The following is a 22951-nucleotide window of genomic DNA, read 5'->3' on the forward strand; positions in this document are numbered from 1 at the left end:
CTTTTTTAATTACAATATTGTCCTTGTGACAACTTCCCCGTGTGACAACTTTCCCCAGACTTCCCTATTCATTTCGCACAACCAGTATACAGTATGTGGCACATGAATTACAATGTGAATGGGTACATTGTTGGCAATAGTTGAGATGACAGAGGACAGCAGTGAATGGAAGCATGAATGTCAGGCACTTAGTATCCCCTGTCCACCACAGGAATTTAAAGAGGATTTCTTTACACAAGCTCAATTAATGTCCTCATAATCACAAGGAAGTGAGCTAATGAGCTTTGTACAGGCAACATTTACAGCTTTAAATGAATTAATGTGTTGTGTCATTTTATACATGGATCCCAAAGAGATATCAGACGCAACATGACCGAGGCAATGCTGGGAACTTTACACTCTGTCTGTGCTGGATTTTACTTTTAACACCACAGTTCTGTATTATTATTAAACTACTGATTAACATTATTGAATTAAAATTCAATAACTTGAATAAAATAATTCTCATTACCACACAAAAGAAAGAAATATAGACAGACAGATGATAGACAGACAGACAGACAGACAGACAGACAGACAGACAGACAGACAGACAGACAGACAGATAGATAGATAGATAGATAGATAGATAGATAGATAGATAGATAGATAGATAGAAAGAAAAAATAGAGATTGACAATAGATAGACAGACAGACAGACAGAAAGATATAAAGAAATATAGAAAAATAGATAGATAGATAGATAGATAGATAGACAGACAGACAGACAGACAGACAGACATACAGACAGACAGACAGACTGACAGACACAGACAGACAGAAAGAAAGAAATATAGATAGACAGACTGACAGACAGACAGAAAGAAAGAAAGATATAAAGAAATATATAAATATTTTTTAGATAGACAGATAGACAGACTGACAGACAGACAGACAGAAAGAAAGATATAAAGAAATATAGAAATATAGATAGATAGACAGATAGACAGACAGATAGACAGACAGACAGACAGACAGACAGAAATATAGATAGACAGACATAAAGAAAGACAGACAGACAGACAGAAATAAATATAAATAGATAGATAGACAGACAGACAGATGATAGACAGACAGATGAATAGACAGACAGACAGACAGACATTGATAGATAGATAGATAGATAGATAGATAGATAGATAGATAGATAGATAGATAGATAGATAGATAGATAGATAGATAGATAGATAGATAGATAGATAGATAGATAGATAAGATAGACAGACACAGGCAGACAGACAGACACAGACAGACAGAAAGAAATATAGATAGACAGACTGACAGACAGACAGAAAGAAAGAAGTATAGATAGCCAGACATAAAGACAGACAGAAATAAATATAAATAGACAGACAGACAGACAGACAGACAGACAGACAGACAGATAGATAGATAGATATAAAAAATAGAGATTGACAGTAGATAGACAGACAGACAGACAGACTGACAGACAGACACAGGCAGACAGACAGACACAGGCAGACAGAAAGAAAGTAATATAGATAGACAGACTGACAGACAGACAGAAAGATATAAAGAAACATAGAAATATAGATAGATAGACAGACAGACAGACAGAAAGAAATATAGATAGACAGACATAAAGACAGACAGACAGACAGACAGAAATAAATATAAATAGACAGACAGACAGACAGACAGACAGACAGACAGACAGACAGACAGACAGACAGATAGATAGATAGATAGATAGATAGATAGATAGATAGATAGATAGATAGAAAAAATAGAGATTGACAATAGATAGACAGACAGACAGACAGATATAAAGAAATATAGAAATATAGATAGACTGTATCCAATAAAAAAGCACTGTACCCCTCCACATGTAATAGATAGACAGACAGACAGACAGACAGAAAGAAATATAATATATAGTATAATAATTTATATAATAAAGAAAATATATAAAAATATATATCTACATCCTGTTTTCAACTCATTTGGTATTTGTGTACAATTAGTCATTTTGTTAGAACTAATATTTGCTGTCACATAAGACATCATCTATTTCTTTCTATATTTCATTCAAAGGTCATTGATGTTGACCTATATTTTAAATGCAATCCTATCCAACTTTTTCTCCAAAAATTGGACAATGACATTACCATCCATCACACAAAACATCCAATATTAATACAATCACGCATTATACTAAAATCCACTTCATCCAAGGTTGATCAAGGCCATGAGCAGATCTTTATTCCAGGACAAATGATACATGTTTTAACATAAATGAAACTTGCCACTATTTCATGTAGTCAGAAGTGACCCTAATTGGAGAATCAACCATAAATAAGCAAATGAAAAAACAAAACAACTGTTAATCGTTCTGGTCCTTTATTAACTTTTCAATAATGTATTTGAGTCAACCAACCTAATATAATATAATGCAAATAACAAAGTACTCAGATATTAAGCAAAATAACATCAACAAAATACTTACAAAATACTGAAATCAAATGTGACTTTGACTAACAATGCTCAAGATATCCACATCAATGACGCAATGAAGGACCGAAAGCTGAAATCGTGTGTTCCTGACACATGACAACATCTACAATCCCCTGTGAGTTTGCATTTACCTCACATCGTTCAAAGCAATGAAAAAGTCAGTATCACTGGTTCATATTTTATTTTCCCGCTTCCTCCTGAGGCACCAAATTACAGCGTGTGAAATGATTTGCTGTAGTTACACAACTCAGTCAAGTGAATTTCTCACAGGCAAAATTACCTGAAGTCTTCATGTTCATTTTCCCAAATCATACGACAGGGCTTTCATCCATATCAGCATCGTATATTATTAGCCCCCACGATATCAAGGACTTATACATACATCCCTTTTAAGCATCTTAATTTAAGAGCATATAAATAGAACGGCCTGACTACTTTTTCAACCAACTGCTTCGCATGGGGTGTCCATTTCATTATTCCTTATATTTCTGTTGAGTAGTAGTATATAAGGTGGTAGCCACGGAGTTGGTGCTCACTGCAGTTGCCAGTTTCATCCCTGCGAATCCAAACCCAAACCCCAAAGACAACCAGAGGTGAGTGGCTTCACAGATGAAACAACAAGCAATAAGACAGCTGACAATGTCTAGCGACGAAGAGGGGAAAACGACAAGCAACAACGGCAATTTGACTTTTCACCGATCCGGAGAGGATGTGTTGATATTGAGTCTCTGCCACCTGACGTGGGAATAATTTGCGACCTCGAGTTTGGACTTGACGTCATTGTACATGGCGTGGGGATATCGTTCTTTATTAAGCGCTTTGAATACACTGAGGACTTTATGGGGGGATTTACCATTTATTTTTACATTAGTTTCGAGCCGGATGCAATTAACATGACAAGTTAACATACCATAGATCAATTCAGTTTAAAAGCTGGGCATCTTTTACACTGAAGATAATATGTATATATATTATATATTAGGTTATTTTTAAGATTTAAGCTTTTTAATTTCATAAAAAAAATGTCATCAAATTGAATAATGTAAACAAAAATTTTATAGTTAGTGATTTTATTAAAGATTACCTCATTTAATTTGATTTAATTTGTTATGAAACTGAAATGTATTCTTAACTTTTTATTTAGTGTTATGTCAGATAAAAATGTCTCTTTAATGTAACATTTTTACAGTGATGAAATATTTAGCTGATTGAATTATGTAACTTTATGTATCCTTATATACAAATCCTTGAGTATAATGAAACTCTCTTAACTCTTTTAAGCTAAGCATGGCATTCGCTGGTATTCTGAATGAGGCTGACATCACTGCAGCCCTGCAGGCCTGTCAAGGTAATGTTCATGTCTCTGGATCATCTTTGTGAGAGAGACATTGACCAACAACTTAAAGCTGGAGCATCAATTTTATTAACAAAAGTGTAAACATCATTTTTAGAAATTATGGCTTGAAATGTTTCAGTTTTTCTAGACACATTTTCTGTGGTTCAGATACTTTAATTCAGAATCGGTCAGAATTCACTCATCATTTACTCATCCTCATACCATCCCAGATGTGACTTTCTATCTACTACAGAACAAAAAACGAAGATTTTTAGTAGAATATCTCAGCTCTGTACATCCATACAATACAAGTGAATGGTAACCAAAACTTTGAAGCTCCAAAATGCAAAAAACTAAAATAATCCATTTGACTCCAGCGGTTAAACCTATGCCTTCTGAAGTGATATGATAGAAGTGGGTGAGAAAAAGATCAATATTTAAATCCTTTTTTATTTAAATCTCCAAAAAATATTTGATAAAAGATTAATATAAAGCTAAAAAATCACATATAGGCAGCATAAAAGTAGTCCATTTGACTTAAGTGGTTTAATCAATGTATTCTGAACTGATCCAATCAATTTCGAGGGAGAACTGACCAAAATGTAATTTATTTATCACTATAAATCTAGATTGCTGTCTTTAGGTATGATCATGATTTCAAGCGCAATTACACTTTCTAGTGCTTGACACATGCGCAGAGCGCTAGATGGCACTAGGAAGTGCAATTGAGCTTGAAATCATAATCGCCAAGGAGAGTAATGATGTCAAGATTTATAGTGAAAAAGAAGTTATATTTTGGTCTGTTCTCACCAAGTAGGTCACTTCAGAATACATTAATTAAACCACTGGAGTCGAATGGATTACTTATATGATGCTTTTATGTGCTTTTTGGAGCTTCAATTTTTGGTCACCATTCACTTGCATTGTATGGACCTACAGAGCTGAGACATTCCTCTAAAAACCTTAATTTGTGTTCAGCAGAAGAAAGAAACTCACATATCTGGGATGCATGAGGGTGATGAACTTTTTGGGTGAGCTATTCCTTTCAATCAAAATTTCTGTTTTGGAATTTCTAGCTTCACTAATATGAAGTGCATCTGCTTAAATGTATTTATCAGCTCCACCATAATTCTAAAAACCTGACCAAATTACCTTCCAGCTGCTGACTCCTTCAACTATAAGAACTTCTTTGCCAAGGTTGGCCTGACCGCCAAGACTCCTGAAGTCATCAAGAAGGCCTTTGCTGTCATTGACCAGGACAAGAGTGGCTTCATTGAGGTGGATGAGCTTAAGTAAGTGAGTCTGATCTTAGATCGAAGATTTAGGTCAAACCACAAGCTTTCCATACTAAATAAACTTATTAATGACTTGTTGGCTATAGGGTGTCCTACTGTTGTCTCCTATTTCACGCCCAGGAATGGTGACACCTTTAGTTCGTAAACACTTTGAGGTTGATTGTCTTCTTGTGTGCTTCAGACTGTTCCTGCAGAACTTTTCTGCTAGTGCCAGGGCACTCACTGATGAAGAGACAAAGGCCTTCCTGAAAGCTGGGGATGCTGATGGTGATGGCATGATTGGAGTCGATGGTAAGGAATTTTCTCCCTTGCCAGTTGTTCATAAAGCAGCATTTCCTTTCACGTTGATTTATAATTGTTTCATAATGTCTTCTAACTAGATACTTCTTCAATTTACAGAGTTCGCTGCCTTGGTCAAGGCATAAATGGCACCCGACCAACAACTCATGCTCACAACCAGTAACGTTGCCTGAGATCCCCACGTGTTTTTCTGGGTGGCTGATTTTTATACATTTCTGACTGTCCACTCCAACATTGCACTTCGTCCAGAATGGCTGTATATGTACACAGTCTTTTGTGTTGTTGATATGAATGTTGGTTACTGTAAAATCTTTGATGCTGTTTTGGGGAACGGACAGTGAGAAAACAATAAATACTATTTTTCATTTTTGAGTTTTTTTCTTCTTACTGTATAAACAAATTACATTGTGATCGACATTGTAAATTCACACATTTGCACCGAATTTAGCATAGATATTTTGGACTATAATAGAGATACAATAGCCTTTGTAATGGCCTTAAGAGACACTTTACAGATGATTGGGTAACACTTTAGAATACTGTATCTTACTTAATGCATAACTAATAAAGAATTACTGCAGAACTAATAGGTAATTCTTCATTAACACTTAAGTCACTACTATTAACTACTAAGGAAGATGTGTTAACTAATCAGCATGTAATAACATTTTAAAATTGTGTTAAGTAACAATTAGCTAATAAATAACTATTGAATTCAGTCATGCCTCCTGAAGAACTACTTTTAATTATCTACTAATTCAGCTTCAGGAGAAATAAATATTAAGTATCTACTAACAGTCATACACAATTAGCCATTACAAGAATAAGGTTGTGGCCCTTTCTTCTTCCTTACTTCTAATGTTATTATTACTATGGCAATGCAATATGCATTTCGTGGAATTGCTGCACTCCCAAAAAGAGTCATTACAGTGAATTTAACAGAAGTTTTGGTCTGTATGGTCAATTGCTTTGTGTGTGTGGTCTGTAACCAGAAATTAACTATGGAATGGAACCCCATCCCCACTATAAGTGACTAGCCAACTTACCTCAGGCAGGTTTATGATTTATATACAGTATAGTGTGTGTGTGTCTCTTGTTTTCCTCAGCACATATCACATTACCATTGTGTAAATTATTCCTGTATGAAAGGCAATGACTGAGGAAGTGAAAATACAGGGAACCCATGAGTAATTAATAAATAATTACCACATAATTATGAGGGAATTCCTTACAACCTGGAACATTATTCTATAGTGAAAATATAGGAAACCCAATTAATGAGTGATTGTTTTGAAAAAATAAAACTTAGTTAGTTATGCATTAAGTAAGATACAGTATTCTAAAGTGATACCTATGATTGTATTAAATAGTATAGAATAATAAAGTTTAAAATAGTGTTTCAGAACATGCACTTTAGACAAAGCTGTTGCCATTGAACATAGTATGTGTAACATACTAACATGTATGTAACCTGTATGTAACATGTATGTAACATAGTAACATAGTACATAGTATGAAGTAGCATGTGGCGTCCACTAATGTCTGGTGCCACGTTCCTGTAAAATAAGCCTTTCACATGCCAGAATTCTCAACTGTTGCATACAACTTTTGCATTCCTTACACTTTCAAAATCTTTCAACATCAAAGCGCTTGTATGCCAGAAGTGTACTATTTAAATTTCAGACATTTGTACATCATTAATGTGAATTGCAGACTTGACAAAAGACAGCAGAGGACATGATGACTACTGTACCAACAAATTAGAGAATGTAAATGGATAGATCACTATACCGTAACACTACCAGTCAGTTCAGTGACATTAGAGAGTATTGGTTTGTTAGCTGGTGGCTCCAATGTCCTGTCTTCCCCTTTCCATCATAGGCCAAAGGGCCTTGGAAATGCCAATTCTCCACCACTTTTCAGTAGGATACTTCTATTATCACAGAGCACCTTTAATGCACTGCATACTTTCTTTTGTCAATTCATGACATTACAGTAAGAAAATAATGTTAATTAATCTTAATAGTGACATTGAGTACCATTAAAAGTTTGTGAGATGTTGACAATTATCTTACACATATACTGTTGAAGTCAGAAGTTACATACACCAAATACATTTAAACACAGTTTTTCCACAATTTCTGACATTTAATATTAGAAAACATTCCCTGTCTTAGGTCAGTTAGGATAACTACTTTATTTTAAGAAAGTGAAATGTCAGAATAATAGTAAAGAGAATGATTTATTTCAGGTTTTATTTCTTTCCTCACATCCCCAGTGGGTCAGAAGTTTACATACACTTTGTTAGTATTTAGTAGCATTGCCTTTAAACTGTTTAACTTGTGTGAAATTTTTGTGTAGCCTTCCACATGTTTCTCACAATAAGTTGCTGGAATTTTGGCCCATTCCTCCAGACAGAACTGGTGTAACTGAGTCAAGTTTGTAGACCTCTTTGCTCACACATGCTTTTTCAGTTCTGCTCACAAATGTTCTACCGGATTGAGGTCAGGGCTTTGTGATGGTCACTCCAATACCTTGACTTTGTTGTCCTTAAGCCATTTTGCCAAAACTTTGGAGGTACACTTGGGGTCATTGTCATTTGGAAGACCAATTTGTGACCAAGCTTTAACTTCCTAGCTGATGTCTTGAGATTTTGTTTCAATATATCCACATAAGTTTCCTCCCTCATGATGCCATCTATTTTGTGAAGTACACCAGCCCCTCCTGCAGCAAAGCACCCCCACAACATGATGCTGCCATCCCCACCCTCACCCTTTTTCCTCCAAACATAACGATGGTCAGTATGGCAAAACAATTAAAATTTTGTTTCATTAGACCAGAGGACATTTCTTCAAAGGTAAGATCTTTGTCCCCATGTGCACTTGCAAACTATAATCTGGATTTTTTTATGACGGTTTTGGAACACTGGCTTCTTCCTTGTTGAGCAGCCTTTAAGGTTATGTTGATGTAGGGCTCGTTTTACTGCTGATATAGATACTTGTTTACCTGTTTCCTCCAGCATCTTCACAAGGTCCTTTGCTGTTGTTCTGGGAATGATTTGCACTTTTTGCACCAAACTACATTCATCTCTAGGAGACAGAATGCAACTCCTTCCTGAGCGGGATGGCTGCGTGGTCCCATAGTCAGGGCTGGACTGGTAATCTGGCATACCGGGCATTTTCCCAGTGGGCCGACGCACTTTGGGGCCGATCAGGGGCGGACTGGCCATCGGGAGAACCGAGCGGGCCGGTGGGTCGCAATAAGCTAAAACGAGCTGCCGTGTTATGCAAAACAGACCACAAAACACCGCCGTGATATGCAGAAAAGGACAGCAAACTCTAATTGCCTAAAGGATTTACATAATTTTCCTAAATTTTCCAAGCTGCTTAAAGGCACATTTAACTTAGTGTATGTAATGTAGTGTATTCTGACCCAATGGAATTGTGATATACGTTTACGTTTAGAGCTTTATTAATACCCATGGGGCAATTCATTCAGACTGTCCTGGTGCTTCACATATACAGACAACAATGAATACACGTACAACAAAAAATCAAAATACATAAAATATATATATTAAAAAAAATTGTTTTTAAATGTATAATAAATAACTACAAATAAATAAGTTAATAACAAAATAGTCAATTATGTTTGTTACATAAACTAATTGCCTTAGGCACAAAAGTACATTTGTAATGGTTTGTGAGACACCTGACTGTCCTTAAACGCCACCCAAGGGGCAACCACTCAAAATGAGGGTTCAAAGGGCGTGTGCTATCTCCCATTATTTTCTGTGCCATCCTCAACACTTGCTGTTCATAGTAAAATGTTAAACTACGTAAAGAAACACACATAATTTTTGAGCACAAGTTTACAATACCTTGCAGACGATTTTTGTTCTTCATAGACAATGAAGAAAACCAACATAAGAAAGAAAACGACAGAATACTTTCAACAAATGAATTATAAAAAGACCTAAGAATGGGTCTCTGTACATCAAAAGACTTATGCTTCTTCAACACAAACAATCTTTGGCGTGATTTTTTGATAATGGCATCAGTATTTTTATCGAACTTCAACATGTTATCAAAAATTGTCCCTAAATACTTGTATTCCTCTACTACATTCACCTGTGTACCATAAATAATCACAGGTTGAAGTGAAAGTGTTTTCTTACTAAAATTGATAACCAACTATTTAGTCTTTGAGACATTCAAGTCTAACTTCATACTTTTACACCAAGAGATAGAGCCAGACCATAATCCTAGTCTGAATGTGAAAGCAAGGAAAGAAGAACAGTATCATCCGCATATTTTACTAGGTAACTGTTACCTTGTATACTCTGACAATCATTAGTGTATAATATAAAAAAAGAGATTAATTATATAGTCAATTAAAAGTGACAGTCTGTCTTTAAACCATTGTTGGAAAAATTGCTCATGTCATGCACAAAGTAGATGTCCTAAACGACTTGCCAAAACTATAGTTTTCTAATATTAAATCTGTGGAGTGGTTAAAAAATGAATTTTAATAACTTCATCCTAAGTGAATTTAAACTTCTGACTTCAATGTATGTATATAATGCAAAGTACACTTTACCTTGAATTTTAACGGCTTTTTCTGAACAGCAAACGATGCGGAAACTTAATTGACAGGGAGCTTAACCGTTCAGATATCGGTCAGATTAGTGACAAAGTAAGAAAAAAGTCAGTAAGAAAAAAGTCAGTGTTGAGTTGCATGAGTAGATGATTAGTCTTTGTCTTATTAAATGCATTGGACTCAAGACTACTCATTTAATGCAAAGTCAAACTGAAAACGTATGTGGGCCTAAAGCTGTTAATGTGCAAACGAAACCTTGGCAGAATTTGAGTGAGCATGCATAACTTTGAAACAGCATAACTTGAACACCAGCATCAAAATAATTTACTTCAGTGGGCTATTGTTAGTAGAGATAGAGATGGGTACTGGGCTTCTTTCCAGGCCACCAAACTAAAGCATGTGAATCAGTTCAAAGGTAATTGAAAACAATGGTTCGCGATTTCACAGAAATACAAAGGTAAAATCTAACAAACGTCATACAGTGTGTGTGTGTGTGTATGTGTGTGAGAGAGAGCGAGCTAGAGAGAGAGAGAGAGAGAGAGAGAGCTTCTTTCCTATAAAGCACGCACTAGCCTATATGAGGGCGGATACAGGTGCCTGTCTGTGCATTCAGTCTGAGCCTCATTTAAATAGTAAAGGATAATTAGTTAGGCACGAAATTCAAGTAGAACAATAATTTGATACACGAACAGGTAACCCAAGAGTCGCTCATTGTCCGTCTCATTAGCATATACGTATATATAAGTTGTCAGTGGATGAGAGGCGCTATCACACAGCCTTACCTCTGCTCTGGATCACCGGGAAGAGAACTCTACGAAGCGGTGAGATGCTGTTGATAATTATGATAATACAGATCACCGTTATATGCAGGCTATCCACATACATTTGGGAATTTATTTTTATTTTTAAAGCGGTCTATTTGAATTTTTAACACAATTTAAAGAAACAAAAGACTTAAAGAAAAAAGACTTGCATAAATTAGGATAGGCTATTGTAGTGAAATGAGCGTATCCCATAAAATTGTAGCAAATGCATGATGATGTTATATGTCAGTGTTTGCTAACTGCCTTTAATGTTTCTTTCATTTAGATGTTACTTTTATTGTGGTATAATTTTTTCTGTCCCCTTAAAAAAAGCACAAATGCAGTACAGATAAAGATATAAAGGAAAACAATTAACATGTCTTCTTCCAGCAGGTTGAATATGTCACTTACTTCCATCCTTTCCGCTGAGGCGATTGAGAATGCTGTTAAAGACTGCCAAGGTATAGCGAAGATTAACTAGGAGTACTGAATTTTATATATATATATATATATATATATATATATATATATATATATATATATATATAGTGACACTTGATGTTTGGTCTGTAGCATCATTGGTGTCTCATGTGCTTTTCTCCAACAGCTCCAGACTCCTTTTGTTATAAAAAGTTCTTCCAACTCTGTGGCCTGAGTCAGAAAAGTCCCCAAGAGGTGAAGGATGTCTTCCGCATCATAGATGACGACAACAGTGGATTTATTGAAGAGTCCGAGCTCAAGTATGTCACCATAACGTACTCTCAGGTTGTAGCTCTAGTTAAAATGTGTAACTTATTTTGGGTACAATCATTGTACCCTAAGGAGCCATTGTGTATATTTAAAGGTATTTATATGTTTTATCCCTCTGAGAACAGAAAAAGAGTATACATTTTCTCCTTAATGGCACAAATATACTATATCTATATATATATATAGATATAGAAAAAGTTCTTTTTTGGGGTTTTATTGCAACTCAGGCATAGTTCATAAAAGTTGAATGGCTTGAATCATGTTCAGTGTGATCAGAGAAAACATCCCTAATTCTAAAATAAATATGCTTATGCTTTAGAAATGCACAATAAAATCCTGCACATAAAGAGAATTGCTTTTGTCTAAGCTTTACATTAAATTCCCTTGTCTTACCTGGTAATACCAGTGTTCCATTTAAACTAAGTCCTTTTTAGATGTAATCCATGAAGATGCTGTCATTATGCTTTTGTCTGTCCCTGTTATGGGATTTATCTGCATATATGTAATGACATCAGCAGAACTAGAACCCATGACATTCAGAGCAGTCTGTGAGGGTCACTAGTATTTCATTTCAAGCTCAGATTTTAGCTCACGTCTGGGACTCCTCGGGTGAAAGAGATCATATGGGATCATTGAGATTGCATTGTTTGTGTCTGCATAAGATCTGCTAAAATGCAGAGCTGACTGAAGTGTGAGATGTACAGTTCATTCTGTTCATCAGTGGTTTTGTGTGAATCAGGTTCTTTCTCCAGCGGTTTTTCCCGGGGGCACGAACTCTGACTGAAAAGGAGATAAAGAGCCTCCTTACAGCTGCAGACGACGATAGCGATGGAAAGATTGGAGCAGAAGGTAATTTTTTTCTCTCGCAGTCTCATAATGGTGTGTCTTTTATTTGTTGAGTTTTATGCATCTGCATGTTTTTAAAAAGTATTACACAGTTCACCCCTTTTTACTTGGAAACTTGTATAAAAACACAGGAGTATTTATATTAGACCGCATATTTCTGTTATTTTATGCTGTTTGCTTATCTGTTAAATTATTATTTATTTACAATCACATTGCATACAACATACCATGTATCCGATCAGACCTATATTATATAAGTTAATAACAAAGTAACATTCAGTGTCTTGCCAAATCAAATGTTTTGGCTAAATTACTTGTATGATTGCACAATTGTCGTTCAGTCCGTTCTAGACAGTAAAATTAAACAATACTCTGACATCAAGTGCTAAAATTGTATACTTAACTCAGTACTCATCGAAACTCGACATTTTTTTAAGAAAAAAACTGTACTGCATTGCATAAGAGGATCAAAGGACAGGATGACCTCATGTGATTACTCCAGTCCTTAGTTATTCATGCTCTTAGATGATGCAACGCCTTAAAACAGCATGCACATTTCTAAGAAAGAAAGTTCACACTACAATGTCCCAATATTTTTGTGCTGTGGTTCCTAACCCTGCTCCTGGAGGCCCCTCAACAGTACACTTTATGGATATCTCCCTAATCAAACACACGTGATTTAACTCATCAGCTCGATAGTAAAGACTCCAAGACCTGAATTTGGTGTGTCAGAAAGGAGATATGCAAAATGAGCAGTGTTGGGGGGTCTTCAGGAGCAGGGTTGGGAACCACTGACAGTCATTTAATTTGAGTTTATTAATATCAAATCAACTGTGTAGCTTAAGTTGAGACATATGTCTCAGAGGTGTGAGCTATACAGAACGATTATTTAAATCGGACTGTTCCTGTGAAATCAGTCGCATTTTCATTTTCTAGAGAATTTATCACTAATTTTGCATTTTACTGCGCCTCTTCCTTTGCAGAATTCCAAACGATGGTGTTATGCTGAAAGAATAGCCTTCGGTCACACCGAGTCTGCGGCCTATAGCCATGAGCGCTGCAGCTTTATCGTTCCCTATGCTTTTACACAGGATTTCTTTTCAAAATGTACATCAGTACATTGATTTGTCTGTTGATTACACGTGTCTGTTTTATTGTCCCAAAATCACTCCAAATGACCAATGGCAAAACTCTTCAGGGAAAATAAAATGAAGTCATTAAAAATGATGATGATTTGGTTTAATGACTTTTAAATTTAGAGAGAATTTACTCTTAATAACAACCAATCTAAATTTGACACTTTGGCTAAATGGACTTTGTGGTGTTTGATCACGTTCTGTATTGGACCCTTTTTACATTTCCGGGACTGGAAAGTGGAAGTAAACTATAGCGGGATAAATTTTGTATCTTTACATTGTAAAAATCAACTATTGTAGATTCATGACTTCCCAAAACAGGAATAAAAAATAAAATAAAAAAAAGGATACATTTTACTGCCACCCCCTTCGGCAGATGTCTTAGAAACACCATCACGGCAGTGTTTCCTATAAAAATAAATAAATACATAAAAATAAAATATCAGGGTAATTATGATATATTTACATAAAATGCATTGCTAAATTAAGGACAAACTGCATCATCACAGTCTGTGTAAAGGTCTATTGTTCTGCAGCACAACAAAACAAAAAGGAGAACATTTTACAGTTTAGGCCTGCAAATATATATATATATAAAAAAGTTTTTTTTTATGAAAGTAATTACCTATGTTTATCCTCATAAACTAGAAAAATGTAGAGGTATCATATTAGTATTGATATTGGCATCTGAATTATTTGCCTTGATAGTACATGGTGTTGCATTTAAAGTAAATAATTGGTATTTAAACCTTTCTGACAAAAACCAGCATAGGAAGTTAGCATGCACTTTGAACTCTGTGAGACATTAAGATAAAAAAGAATGAGGGAAAAAAAGAGAGAAAATGAACTCTACTATTACTTTAATGATTTACACTGAAACAGGACTGTGAACTCATGACTATGAACCAGATACAATGTCATATTTACATACAGTGCAATGATTCATGATTCTGGCTCTATTAACAGAAGGGACTGATGAAGACGATATTGCCTTTAATCAATCTATTTCATTGTGTCCTTTGTTAAAAGCAGTGCATAGTATTCACATTCTTTATTCATTACATACAACATTACTTGGGAAAATGATAATAATAATAAACTTCAAATGCAGTTTATTTTCATTCTAGATGTAATCATAGCCTTAGGAACAAGATGGTTAAATGTAAAGTAGACTAAGGAGACACAAAAGGGACAGACAGTGAGAGCAGGTGTAAGTTTCAGTGAAGAGGGCCTCTCAATACTGAATGGTAAGTATATCCCGCTCAGGTTACCGCTTAGCCCATTAGAACAATGGAATTGAAAATGTCACATCAATCCAAGTTTCTGATTATCCCCTCTCTGTACTAAAGCCAGACCTAAATGATCCATGCAAACATATGCCTAAATGATGATAGCTCCACTGAAATAATCCCAGTGTGCATGGCCTAATATATTAGATTTAGCAAACAACTAATGGAAGAGATTAAACAGCAATTATAATATGAAGCTTATCCACCATATTATTAAGTCAGAGAGGTCACCTGTTTAAGTATGATGGAAACAGTGGCCTTAGAGATGGCTGAATAATGTACTCATGTTTTTAAAATGATTACAAAAAATATAAAGTAAAATAAAATGTAAGGCATGAGTGATATCTGTTCAGCAATGATGCTCAATTTATTTTTATTTTTTACTGAGTCATATCATCCACAACATTGGTTGGTGTGTTACCAAACAGGCAAACCAAAATGAGAGTCAGCACACAAAAGCATTTTGTGCTTAGCACAAAGACCTTACCAGCTAGGTCTATTGCTAGTAATCTTACAGCCAAATGGTTTTGAAACAATTGTCTGTTTGATCATCTTTGTCCTGCATCATTAGAGCAAAATTTGGTGAGAACAGATTTTTTTTCCCCTTCACAATCCAAGATGAACTAGTAGGCAAAGATTCAAATGAACGACTATGCTGAAATCTAAATAAGGCAAGAAATTAAAGGAAGAAAAAAAAAACTTATTTTAAACCAAGAGTGCGAAAACCCAAAGTTGGTCATAGAGCTATTCAGACCCACCGAGGTAATTCTCATGAAACCTGTCAGGAAAATATCCTTGCCCTGTTTTACATAAAAATCAAAAGAAACAAATAAGAAAACATATTTTGCAAATTTTTTTTTGCCCTGTTAATTTGTTTTTACATTATATTCATGACAGTTTCTCACATTTACCCCCTTCCCCATTCTCATCAGCGCAATGCTAAAAATTATACATAGAAAATACACACACACAAATATATATATATATATATATATATATATATATAGAGAGAGAGAGAGAGAGAGAGAGAGAGAGAGAGGTTTAACAAAAACTTTATTGTTACAAATAACAATCATACATCACAAGTTATCAAAATAATTTAGTAACGCAATCTTAAAAAGAACTAAAAGAATAAAATACACAAATCATCATCAACCTCTTATTAACAAAAGAAAACGAACTCAAAAATAAATATTATTCCTTTTTAAAAAAGTAAAAACAACAGACCATCATCAACTGTACATACAATTCCATTAACATCATTGATAAGAGCATAATAAGCAAATTCAACTTTAAGCCTTCCTGCAATCATATTCATTAACATCATTTCAGCATCTGTAAACCGTTGTAGTCCCTTATTTTTTCATGTTTTCCAAATCACTAGTTTTGCTGTCCCTATCAAATAACTTAATAAACATGCTTTCCTTCTGATAGAAAAACTATACTTCACTCCTCCAATAAAGATTTTCTCTGAGAACTCCCTCATTAAAAGCTTGAAACCAATTCATAAGAATCTTAAAAAGGCCTACTAATCTTTCACATATTATAAACAAATGTTCTAAATGTTCAACCCTCCCACAAAACCTACATCCCTCACCTACACCTACCTTATATCTGTAGCTATTGCCACGTGAATAATCCTCCACTGTAGCATCTGCAATTCGCTTCTCTATGGGAGGTTTATACCGGGCTCTCCACAAGGAAGTCTGGCTCCAACATTTCTGGCCATTTTGAAAGTTTTTGTCTTGTAAGTGAGTCTTTATACAGAACTTTCACTGTAGTGTAATATATCACTTTCTTTGAGGTGTTCTCAGAAAACTACAACTGAGGGGTTTCTAAAGATAATATAAAATCTGCAACTCCACTTTCTCGTTCTTCATTAATGACAGAGGTGACTTTAATCCTTGGAAATTCCAGTCCACTTTGAATATCCATCAAATGTATCCTGCCAATCTACTCCCTGTAACTGCTTGGCAACACATTTAACATTTCTTCTACAAGCTTAGATGTAAGACGTGAAGACCTCAAGCCCGTCACTTCTCCAATGGCCTTCGCGTCTTTCCACCCAGTTTTATTCATCAGGTGCCCCAACTTAACAACTCCATTTCTCAGTAAGCATGTACGTACACTTACTGAGGACAACAGCCTCGTCTGCAACATTGGGTTAAAAATTAAAGGTTCCTCAGTAACCCAGTGTCCTGGTTCATCCAATACACTTTCAGTTTTAAAAACAGTCCTCCAAGAATGTAGCATAAACTGGTAAAAAGTTGCAAGTTCAGACAGACTCAACTCTCCCAGCCTTATTAAAAATAGATGTCTGTCCAATCCAAGACCACCAGCCTTCTTTAAAAATCCCTTTTGCAGTCTGAGTCCAAGCCAGGTCTCTATGGTATAGTAGTCTCGGTGCCGCTTGTATTCTGAAAGCGTAAATGTGGCTCTTTACATCCACCAAGCCCTGTCCTCCTTCCCGAACAGGAAGATAAAGCGCTTCTGCACAAATCCATGGCTCTCCACTCCAAAAAAAAGTCCACAAATGCCTTTTGAATATTATAAATCATATCATCAGGTGGCTCCATAACAATAGTTCAATGCATAATGTGGAAGCGGCCAGGTTATTAATACTAGAACTCTCCCTCTGTATGACAATTGTGGTAATAGCCATTTCCATTTAAACAATCGGACAGACACCTTCTCCAGTATTCCCTCCCAATTTTTAGCTTGAAATTGTTTATTCCCTAAAAAAAAACACCAAAAATGTTCAGCCCTGCTTTTCCCCACAGCAATCCACTCAACAATTGTGGAGGTCCTATCCCCTCCCACTTCCCGATAATAAAACCTTCACTTTTTCCCCAGTTTACTCTTGCTGATGATACTTTCTCATACTGTTCAATAGCCTTTGTTAACACTGTAACATCATTTTGACTTGTAATAAAAACTGTAATGTCATCAGCATAACCTGATAGTGATACTCTAGAATTACTTATTGTAACACAGTTAAAGAATGGGAAAGGAGGAGGCGAGAACCGGCTTGTCAACATAAATTATATTTTAATGAGAAACTTAAACTCAAAAACACATAAACAAACACACATGACGGACATGTCCGTAATTCTCTCTCTCTCGAACCATCGTCACCGGCCGCCTTTATCCCTTGCGCGCCTCATCAGGCTGATTGGGGACCGGGCGCTGATATTCCGACCGGCCCCGCCCCCCTCCGCTCCACACTCCTCCCGGCGTTATCTCAGGCCGGGGTGCCACCGGCATGACGTACACCCCCCATCCCTGGGGCGGGGTGTATCTTGCGTCCCGCGTGGTCAGCCCCGCCTTCCTCGCCCTGGGAGGAGACAGGAGGGGAAGACAACAACAACAAAACAAAATAGGTGCGGGAAAAGGCCAACACGGTGCGACAGGGAGAGAGAGAGGAGAGAGAGAAAAAGCTCACTCACCGGTTCTCTGATGTACCGTCGCGTGGTCCTCGAACACTCCTCCACATTCAGGCGGACGACAGCCGCTCCAACACCGGGCGAACCGGAGTGAATCCGCCGACCCCCAGCGGGCAGAACGCGCCTCCGCTTTTCTGGCGGCAAATGGGGACACTCCTCCGCCCCTGGCAGCGGCTCTACCGCTCGGGCGGTCGGAGAGTTCTTCCCTCCTCCCCTCGCGGACGGCGGTCTTCCCTCGACCCCTCCGCGTCTCTGGGGACGGCAGGGCACTCCTCCGCCCCGGCAGCGGCTCCTCGCTCCAGGCGGTCGGGGTATCCAGTCCCCACTTGCCCCGGGACGGCGGCCGTACCCGCATCCGGGCGGTCGGGCTACTCCGTCACCCGGCAGATGGCAGCGGCGCTCCCCTGGGTGGACGGCAGTGTCGAGGACTCTGCGACAGGCATCCCTCCTCCTTCCCGGGTTTCAGCACCAATGTAACACAGTTAAAGAATGGGAAAGGAGGAGGCGAGAACCGGCTTGTCAACATAAATTATATTTTAATGAGAAACTTAAACTCAAAAACACATAAACAAACACACATGACGGACATGTCCGTAATTCTCTCTCTCTCGAACCATCGTCACCGGCCGCCTTTATCCCTTGCGCGCCTCATCAGGCTGATTGGGGACCGGGCGCGCGATATTCCGACCGGCCCCGCCCCCCTCCGCTCCACACTTATTATTCCAGGAATTGAAATTCCACACAAACCTCTTCTTAGCCAAGGCTGTACAATTGTCCAGAATGTGGGCAGCCTTGTCTAATACCTCTTAATACTGGTATTGGTGCACTTAAACCACCACCAGCTTTTACTATTACAAAGGCATTAAAATACAATAATTTAACATATGAAATAAAAATGTCACCAAACCAAATTTTTGTAAGACATTAAAAAGATAACCATGATCAACTCAATCAAAAGCTTTCTCTTGATCTAATGATAAAATGCCAAGGTTAGAATTATTAAGATTAAGATTAGAGATGCACCGATCGACCGGCCAGGGACCGGAATTAGACGATTTTCCGCATGCTCGGCCCGGACCGGTGATCGGCCGGTCAGCCTCACGTCTGTCCGATTCCAAGCCGGTCCGTTTTGTTGCCAGCTGCGCAGGCAATAACGTCACAGCCGCACGTAAACATGTCATTGGCGTGGAAGATCTTCACAGTGAGTGAAGAATACATAAAGTTTGAAATGTGTTATAAACCGTGGGGGAACCACCACAATAACTTTCGGATCGACAAACCTAATTAGACATTTAAAACACCATCACCCAGCTGAAAATGCCCATTTTAAAAAAGCAGCTAAAAAGGGAAAGTGGCTAAAGCTAGCCAGAGCTCAGAGCAACAAGTCAGCAGCCTCTCCTATCATTCCTTGGAATGAGCAGCGATTAGACCAAAGCAATTACGAGGAAAATTATGGAATTCATGGCCCTGGATGACCAGCTGTTCTCCATAGTTGAGGACAGAGGGTTCAGAAATCTGATAAATTTCCTCGATACAGAGTATGAGGTACTTTCCGACATCGCGTTGTCCGAGTTGTTTAATCTCATGTCACGTCACACACACAGCCTGTTACCTGTCAACATTTGGGTACACAAATCCGGGAGAGGGGAAGGGGAGTGCTGGATGGCAGAGGCAGGCTAAATACTATACAAATTGTGCCGTTGTGATTTAACGGAATTTTTCCCACCGTGTCCAATATTAAAATCAGTGCGACACACATTGCAAAAGGCTTGGGCATTGTCGGTATGGCTTCGGGATATGAAATTAAATTCTTCCATCCAGCTGTTGTTAAATTTACATGTATATTTTGTGTTTTCACTGGAGCACCAGCTGAGTCTTCTCCTCCCATCTACCAGTGATGCTTGATTTAACATCCCGCGTCTACTGCCTGCACAGATATCAACAGCGCAAATGGGTTGTAGGTTGCCAGGTTGAGGTCATAAATGATTTGTAATTTGTATGATGTGTCGATAGTGTGAGTAGGATGCGATTCATTCAAGATCTGGCAACTGAACCACCTTGGAATAATATATTGATTTGATTATTCATATAACGTGGTTTGGGCCATACAAATTACGGGAGTTTTTTTTGGGGAGAAATAACAAAACGGGAGACTCCCAGGAAAAACGGGAGTGTTGACAGGTTCCCGAAGCAGTGCTCAGTATTACAACTGATATTTGGACATCTAACGTAAGTTGAGCGTATTGGACACTTCAGTTTTTCAGATCTTTGGAATCTGCAACTCATTTGCAGTTAATTGTTATTTCTACCTCTTTCCAGTCACAGAGCACTTTATTTTGAGAGTTGTTTAAGTGAGAGAAGATCCTGTAAACTTAGTGCAGTTTGGGGGAAATTGTAATGTTTAATAATTTATTTTATTATGAAAATAAAATTTAGCATTGAAGAAAGGTAGATTTTGTTTGTATATGCGGTCAATAATAGTTCTTAGAAAGAAAATCGGAAAAAAATCTGTATCGGCAGGTCACACTTGCAAAAAATTGGAAATCGAAATCGGCCAAGAAAATTACAATCGGTGCATCTCTAGTTAAAATCAATTATATCCCTCACTAAAAAAAGACTGTCCATGATTGACTGATTAGGAATACAATATGTCTGGTCCTTCTGAATTAATGATTCCAAGTAACACTTGAGTCTGTTTGCTAGACATTTTGAGAATATTTTGTAGTCCAGACACAACAAAGATACTGGTCTCCAATTTTCAGAAGTCCAAGATCCCCTTTCTTTGGGATTAAGGATAGTACTGAACGTCGACAACTTGTAGGAAGTGACTTGTTTTCAATGCTTTCTAAAAGTACTTCATATAAGTCTTGACCAAGAATCTCCCAAAATTGTTTATAAAACTCTGCAGGTAGTCCATCAATACCTGGTGATCGACCAGTAGACATTTGTTGCATTGCCTCTGTGAGCTTCAGCAATGTAATTGGTTTGTCCAAGGATATTTTCTGCTCATTCCCTAATTTGGGTAATTAATTTAGTAAATCAGAACCATTCCCAGAATCACAACACTCAGCATCATATAAGTCTCTATAAAAATCTGCTGCTAGCTTCTTTAGTTATGCAAGATCTGATGTAAGAATCCCGTCATTATGACGAAGGTGGTACATTTGCTTTTGCTGGACACTTTTTCTTTCAAGGTTGAAAAAGAAAGTAGTAGAAGCATCCATATCCTTAACAGAGCAAAGCCTTGCCCTTATTAATGCTCCCTTTACTTACTCTTGTAGAATGAAAGTTCATTCCTCTTTTTTTTTGTCAAAGTTTTTTATGTTCAGTTCCATTGTTATTAAAAAGTGCACTCTCCAGCATTTCAATGTCTCTTTGAAGATTTTTTACTGTCGCTTGCACCATTGATGTATTATGTGAATTGTAGTTTTGACAAAACATTTTTATATTTGCTTTACCCACATCCCACCATTGACATAGATTTTCAAAAGAATTCTTTTTTAATTTCCAAATATTCCAAAAAACCTTAAATTTTTCACAAAATGAGGCATCTTGCAATAATTTAATATTAAGATGCCAATAGTAATTTGGCTTTGAACATTTCTTTAAAACAATTAGATGATGGTCTGAAACCCCACTGGGTGAAATAAAAACATTCATCACTCTACTATTCCACATCTTATCCAAATAAAATCTATCTAACCTTGCCCAACTTATCCTACTATCAGAGATTTTAAGCCACGTGTATTGTTTTACACATATATTTCTATTTCTCCATATGTCTATCATATCAAATTCAGTTTTAACACGGTACTTGATACATTATGTGGCTCCTCCCCATTTCTATCAATCGTAAAATCAATGGTACAGTTCCAATCACCTCCAATAATAAAACATACATTATTTTTATCAAATTTCTGAATTGCGTTTTCCAACTTTTTAAAAACTTCTATTCGCTCAGGACCACTATTCGGTGCATAAATATTTACAAGTACAAAACTGGTACCCATAAACTCTATCTGAGTTAATAATATTCTGCCGTTTACAATCTCTTCTGAAGCTACAATATTAATATCAATATTTTTGGAAAATAAAATGGCTATACCAGCACTATTGTTTGTCCCATGGCTTAGAATAGATTTTCCTTCCCACCTCATACCCTATTCAATTTCATTATCAATATCAGTATGTGTCTCTTGCATAAAAGCTATATTAATCTTTTTTATTCTAATCAACTCTGATACCATTGCTAACTTACTCCTGTCCCTTCCCCCATTTATATTTAAGGATCCAACCCTTAAAACCTCCATTAAAAAACAGAGAAATAGAGAGGAGAGAAGCAGAATAAAGCAATGGGAAACAGACACTCTATGTGATTTAACCATTACTTTTGTGAAGTGCCTTCTCTTTTCTTAGTTTTGTTACGATCTTCTTCATTCTGAACCGTTTTTGCCTACTTAATGCCTCATAGCTAACTGTCTTCTGTAACATCAACACTAACACCATTAATTTTTCTGTGTCTGGAAAAAAATCTTTCACTTCAACAGCTTTCCCAAAAGTTACATCTAAGAAATAATTTATCTCTTGCAGTGTATATCCATAATCCATAATTTGTGACCCAAAATCAGAGATATCAAATA

The 22951-nt window shown here is 36.9% G+C and overlaps 2 protein-coding genes across 3 annotated transcripts; both read left to right on the plus strand.

The window, feature by feature from the left end:
• Positions 1 to 3007: 3007 nt before the first annotated feature.
• Positions 3008 to 5810, plus strand: LOC127633270 (parvalbumin alpha-like). The gene is made up of 5 exons (XM_052112234.1): positions 3008 to 3107; positions 3796 to 3862; positions 5010 to 5142; positions 5327 to 5436; positions 5545 to 5810. The coding sequence occupies exons 2-5, from the start codon at positions 3802 to 3804 to the stop codon at positions 5568 to 5570; spliced, it is 330 nt and encodes a 109-aa protein (XP_051968194.1). The 5' UTR covers positions 3008 to 3107; positions 3796 to 3801; the 3' UTR covers positions 5571 to 5810.
• A 4827-nt stretch (positions 5811 to 10637) lies between these two features.
• pvalb9 (parvalbumin 9) lies at positions 10638 to 13898 on the plus strand. Of its 2 annotated transcripts, none has more exons than XM_052113120.1 (5): positions 10638 to 10865; positions 11238 to 11308; positions 11455 to 11587; positions 12337 to 12446; positions 13427 to 13898. In XM_052113120.1, the coding sequence occupies exons 2-5, from the start codon at positions 11248 to 11250 to the stop codon at positions 13450 to 13452; spliced, it is 330 nt and encodes a 109-aa protein (XP_051969080.1). In that variant the 5' UTR covers positions 10638 to 10865; positions 11238 to 11247; the 3' UTR covers positions 13453 to 13898. The 2 variants fall into 2 exon arrangements, with proteins under 2 accessions (XP_051969080.1, XP_051969081.1); XM_052113121.1 differs by having other exon boundaries at positions 11241 to 11308.
• The last annotated feature ends 9053 nt before the right edge of the window (positions 13899 to 22951 follow it).

This window comes from Xyrauchen texanus, chromosome 40 (genome assembly GCF_025860055.1).
Source record: "Xyrauchen texanus isolate HMW12.3.18 chromosome 40, RBS_HiC_50CHRs, whole genome shotgun sequence".
Classification (NCBI taxonomy): domain Eukaryota; kingdom Metazoa; phylum Chordata; class Actinopteri; order Cypriniformes; family Catostomidae; genus Xyrauchen; species Xyrauchen texanus.

Coding starts and splice junctions, on each gene's coding strand:
- LOC127633270 (XM_052112234.1), top strand. CDS start 3,802: ATGGCATTCGCTGGTATTCTGAATGAGGCTGACATCACTGCAGCCCTG. Junction 3,863..5,009: donor AGCCCTGCAGGCCTGTCAAG/GTAATGTTCATG, acceptor ATTACCTTCCAG/CTGCTGACTCCTTCAACTAT. Junction 5,437..5,544: donor TGGCATGATTGGAGTCGATG/GTAAGGAATTTT, acceptor TTCAATTTACAG/AGTTCGCTGCCTTGGTCAAG.
- pvalb9 (XM_052113120.1), top strand. CDS start 11,248: ATGTCACTTACTTCCATCCTTTCCGCTGAGGCGATTGAGAATGCTGTT. Junction 11,309..11,454: donor TGCTGTTAAAGACTGCCAAG/GTATAGCGAAGA, acceptor TTTCTCCAACAG/CTCCAGACTCCTTTTGTTAT. Junction 11,588..12,336: donor ATTGAAGAGTCCGAGCTCAA/GTATGTCACCAT, acceptor TGTGTGAATCAG/GTTCTTTCTCCAGCGGTTTT.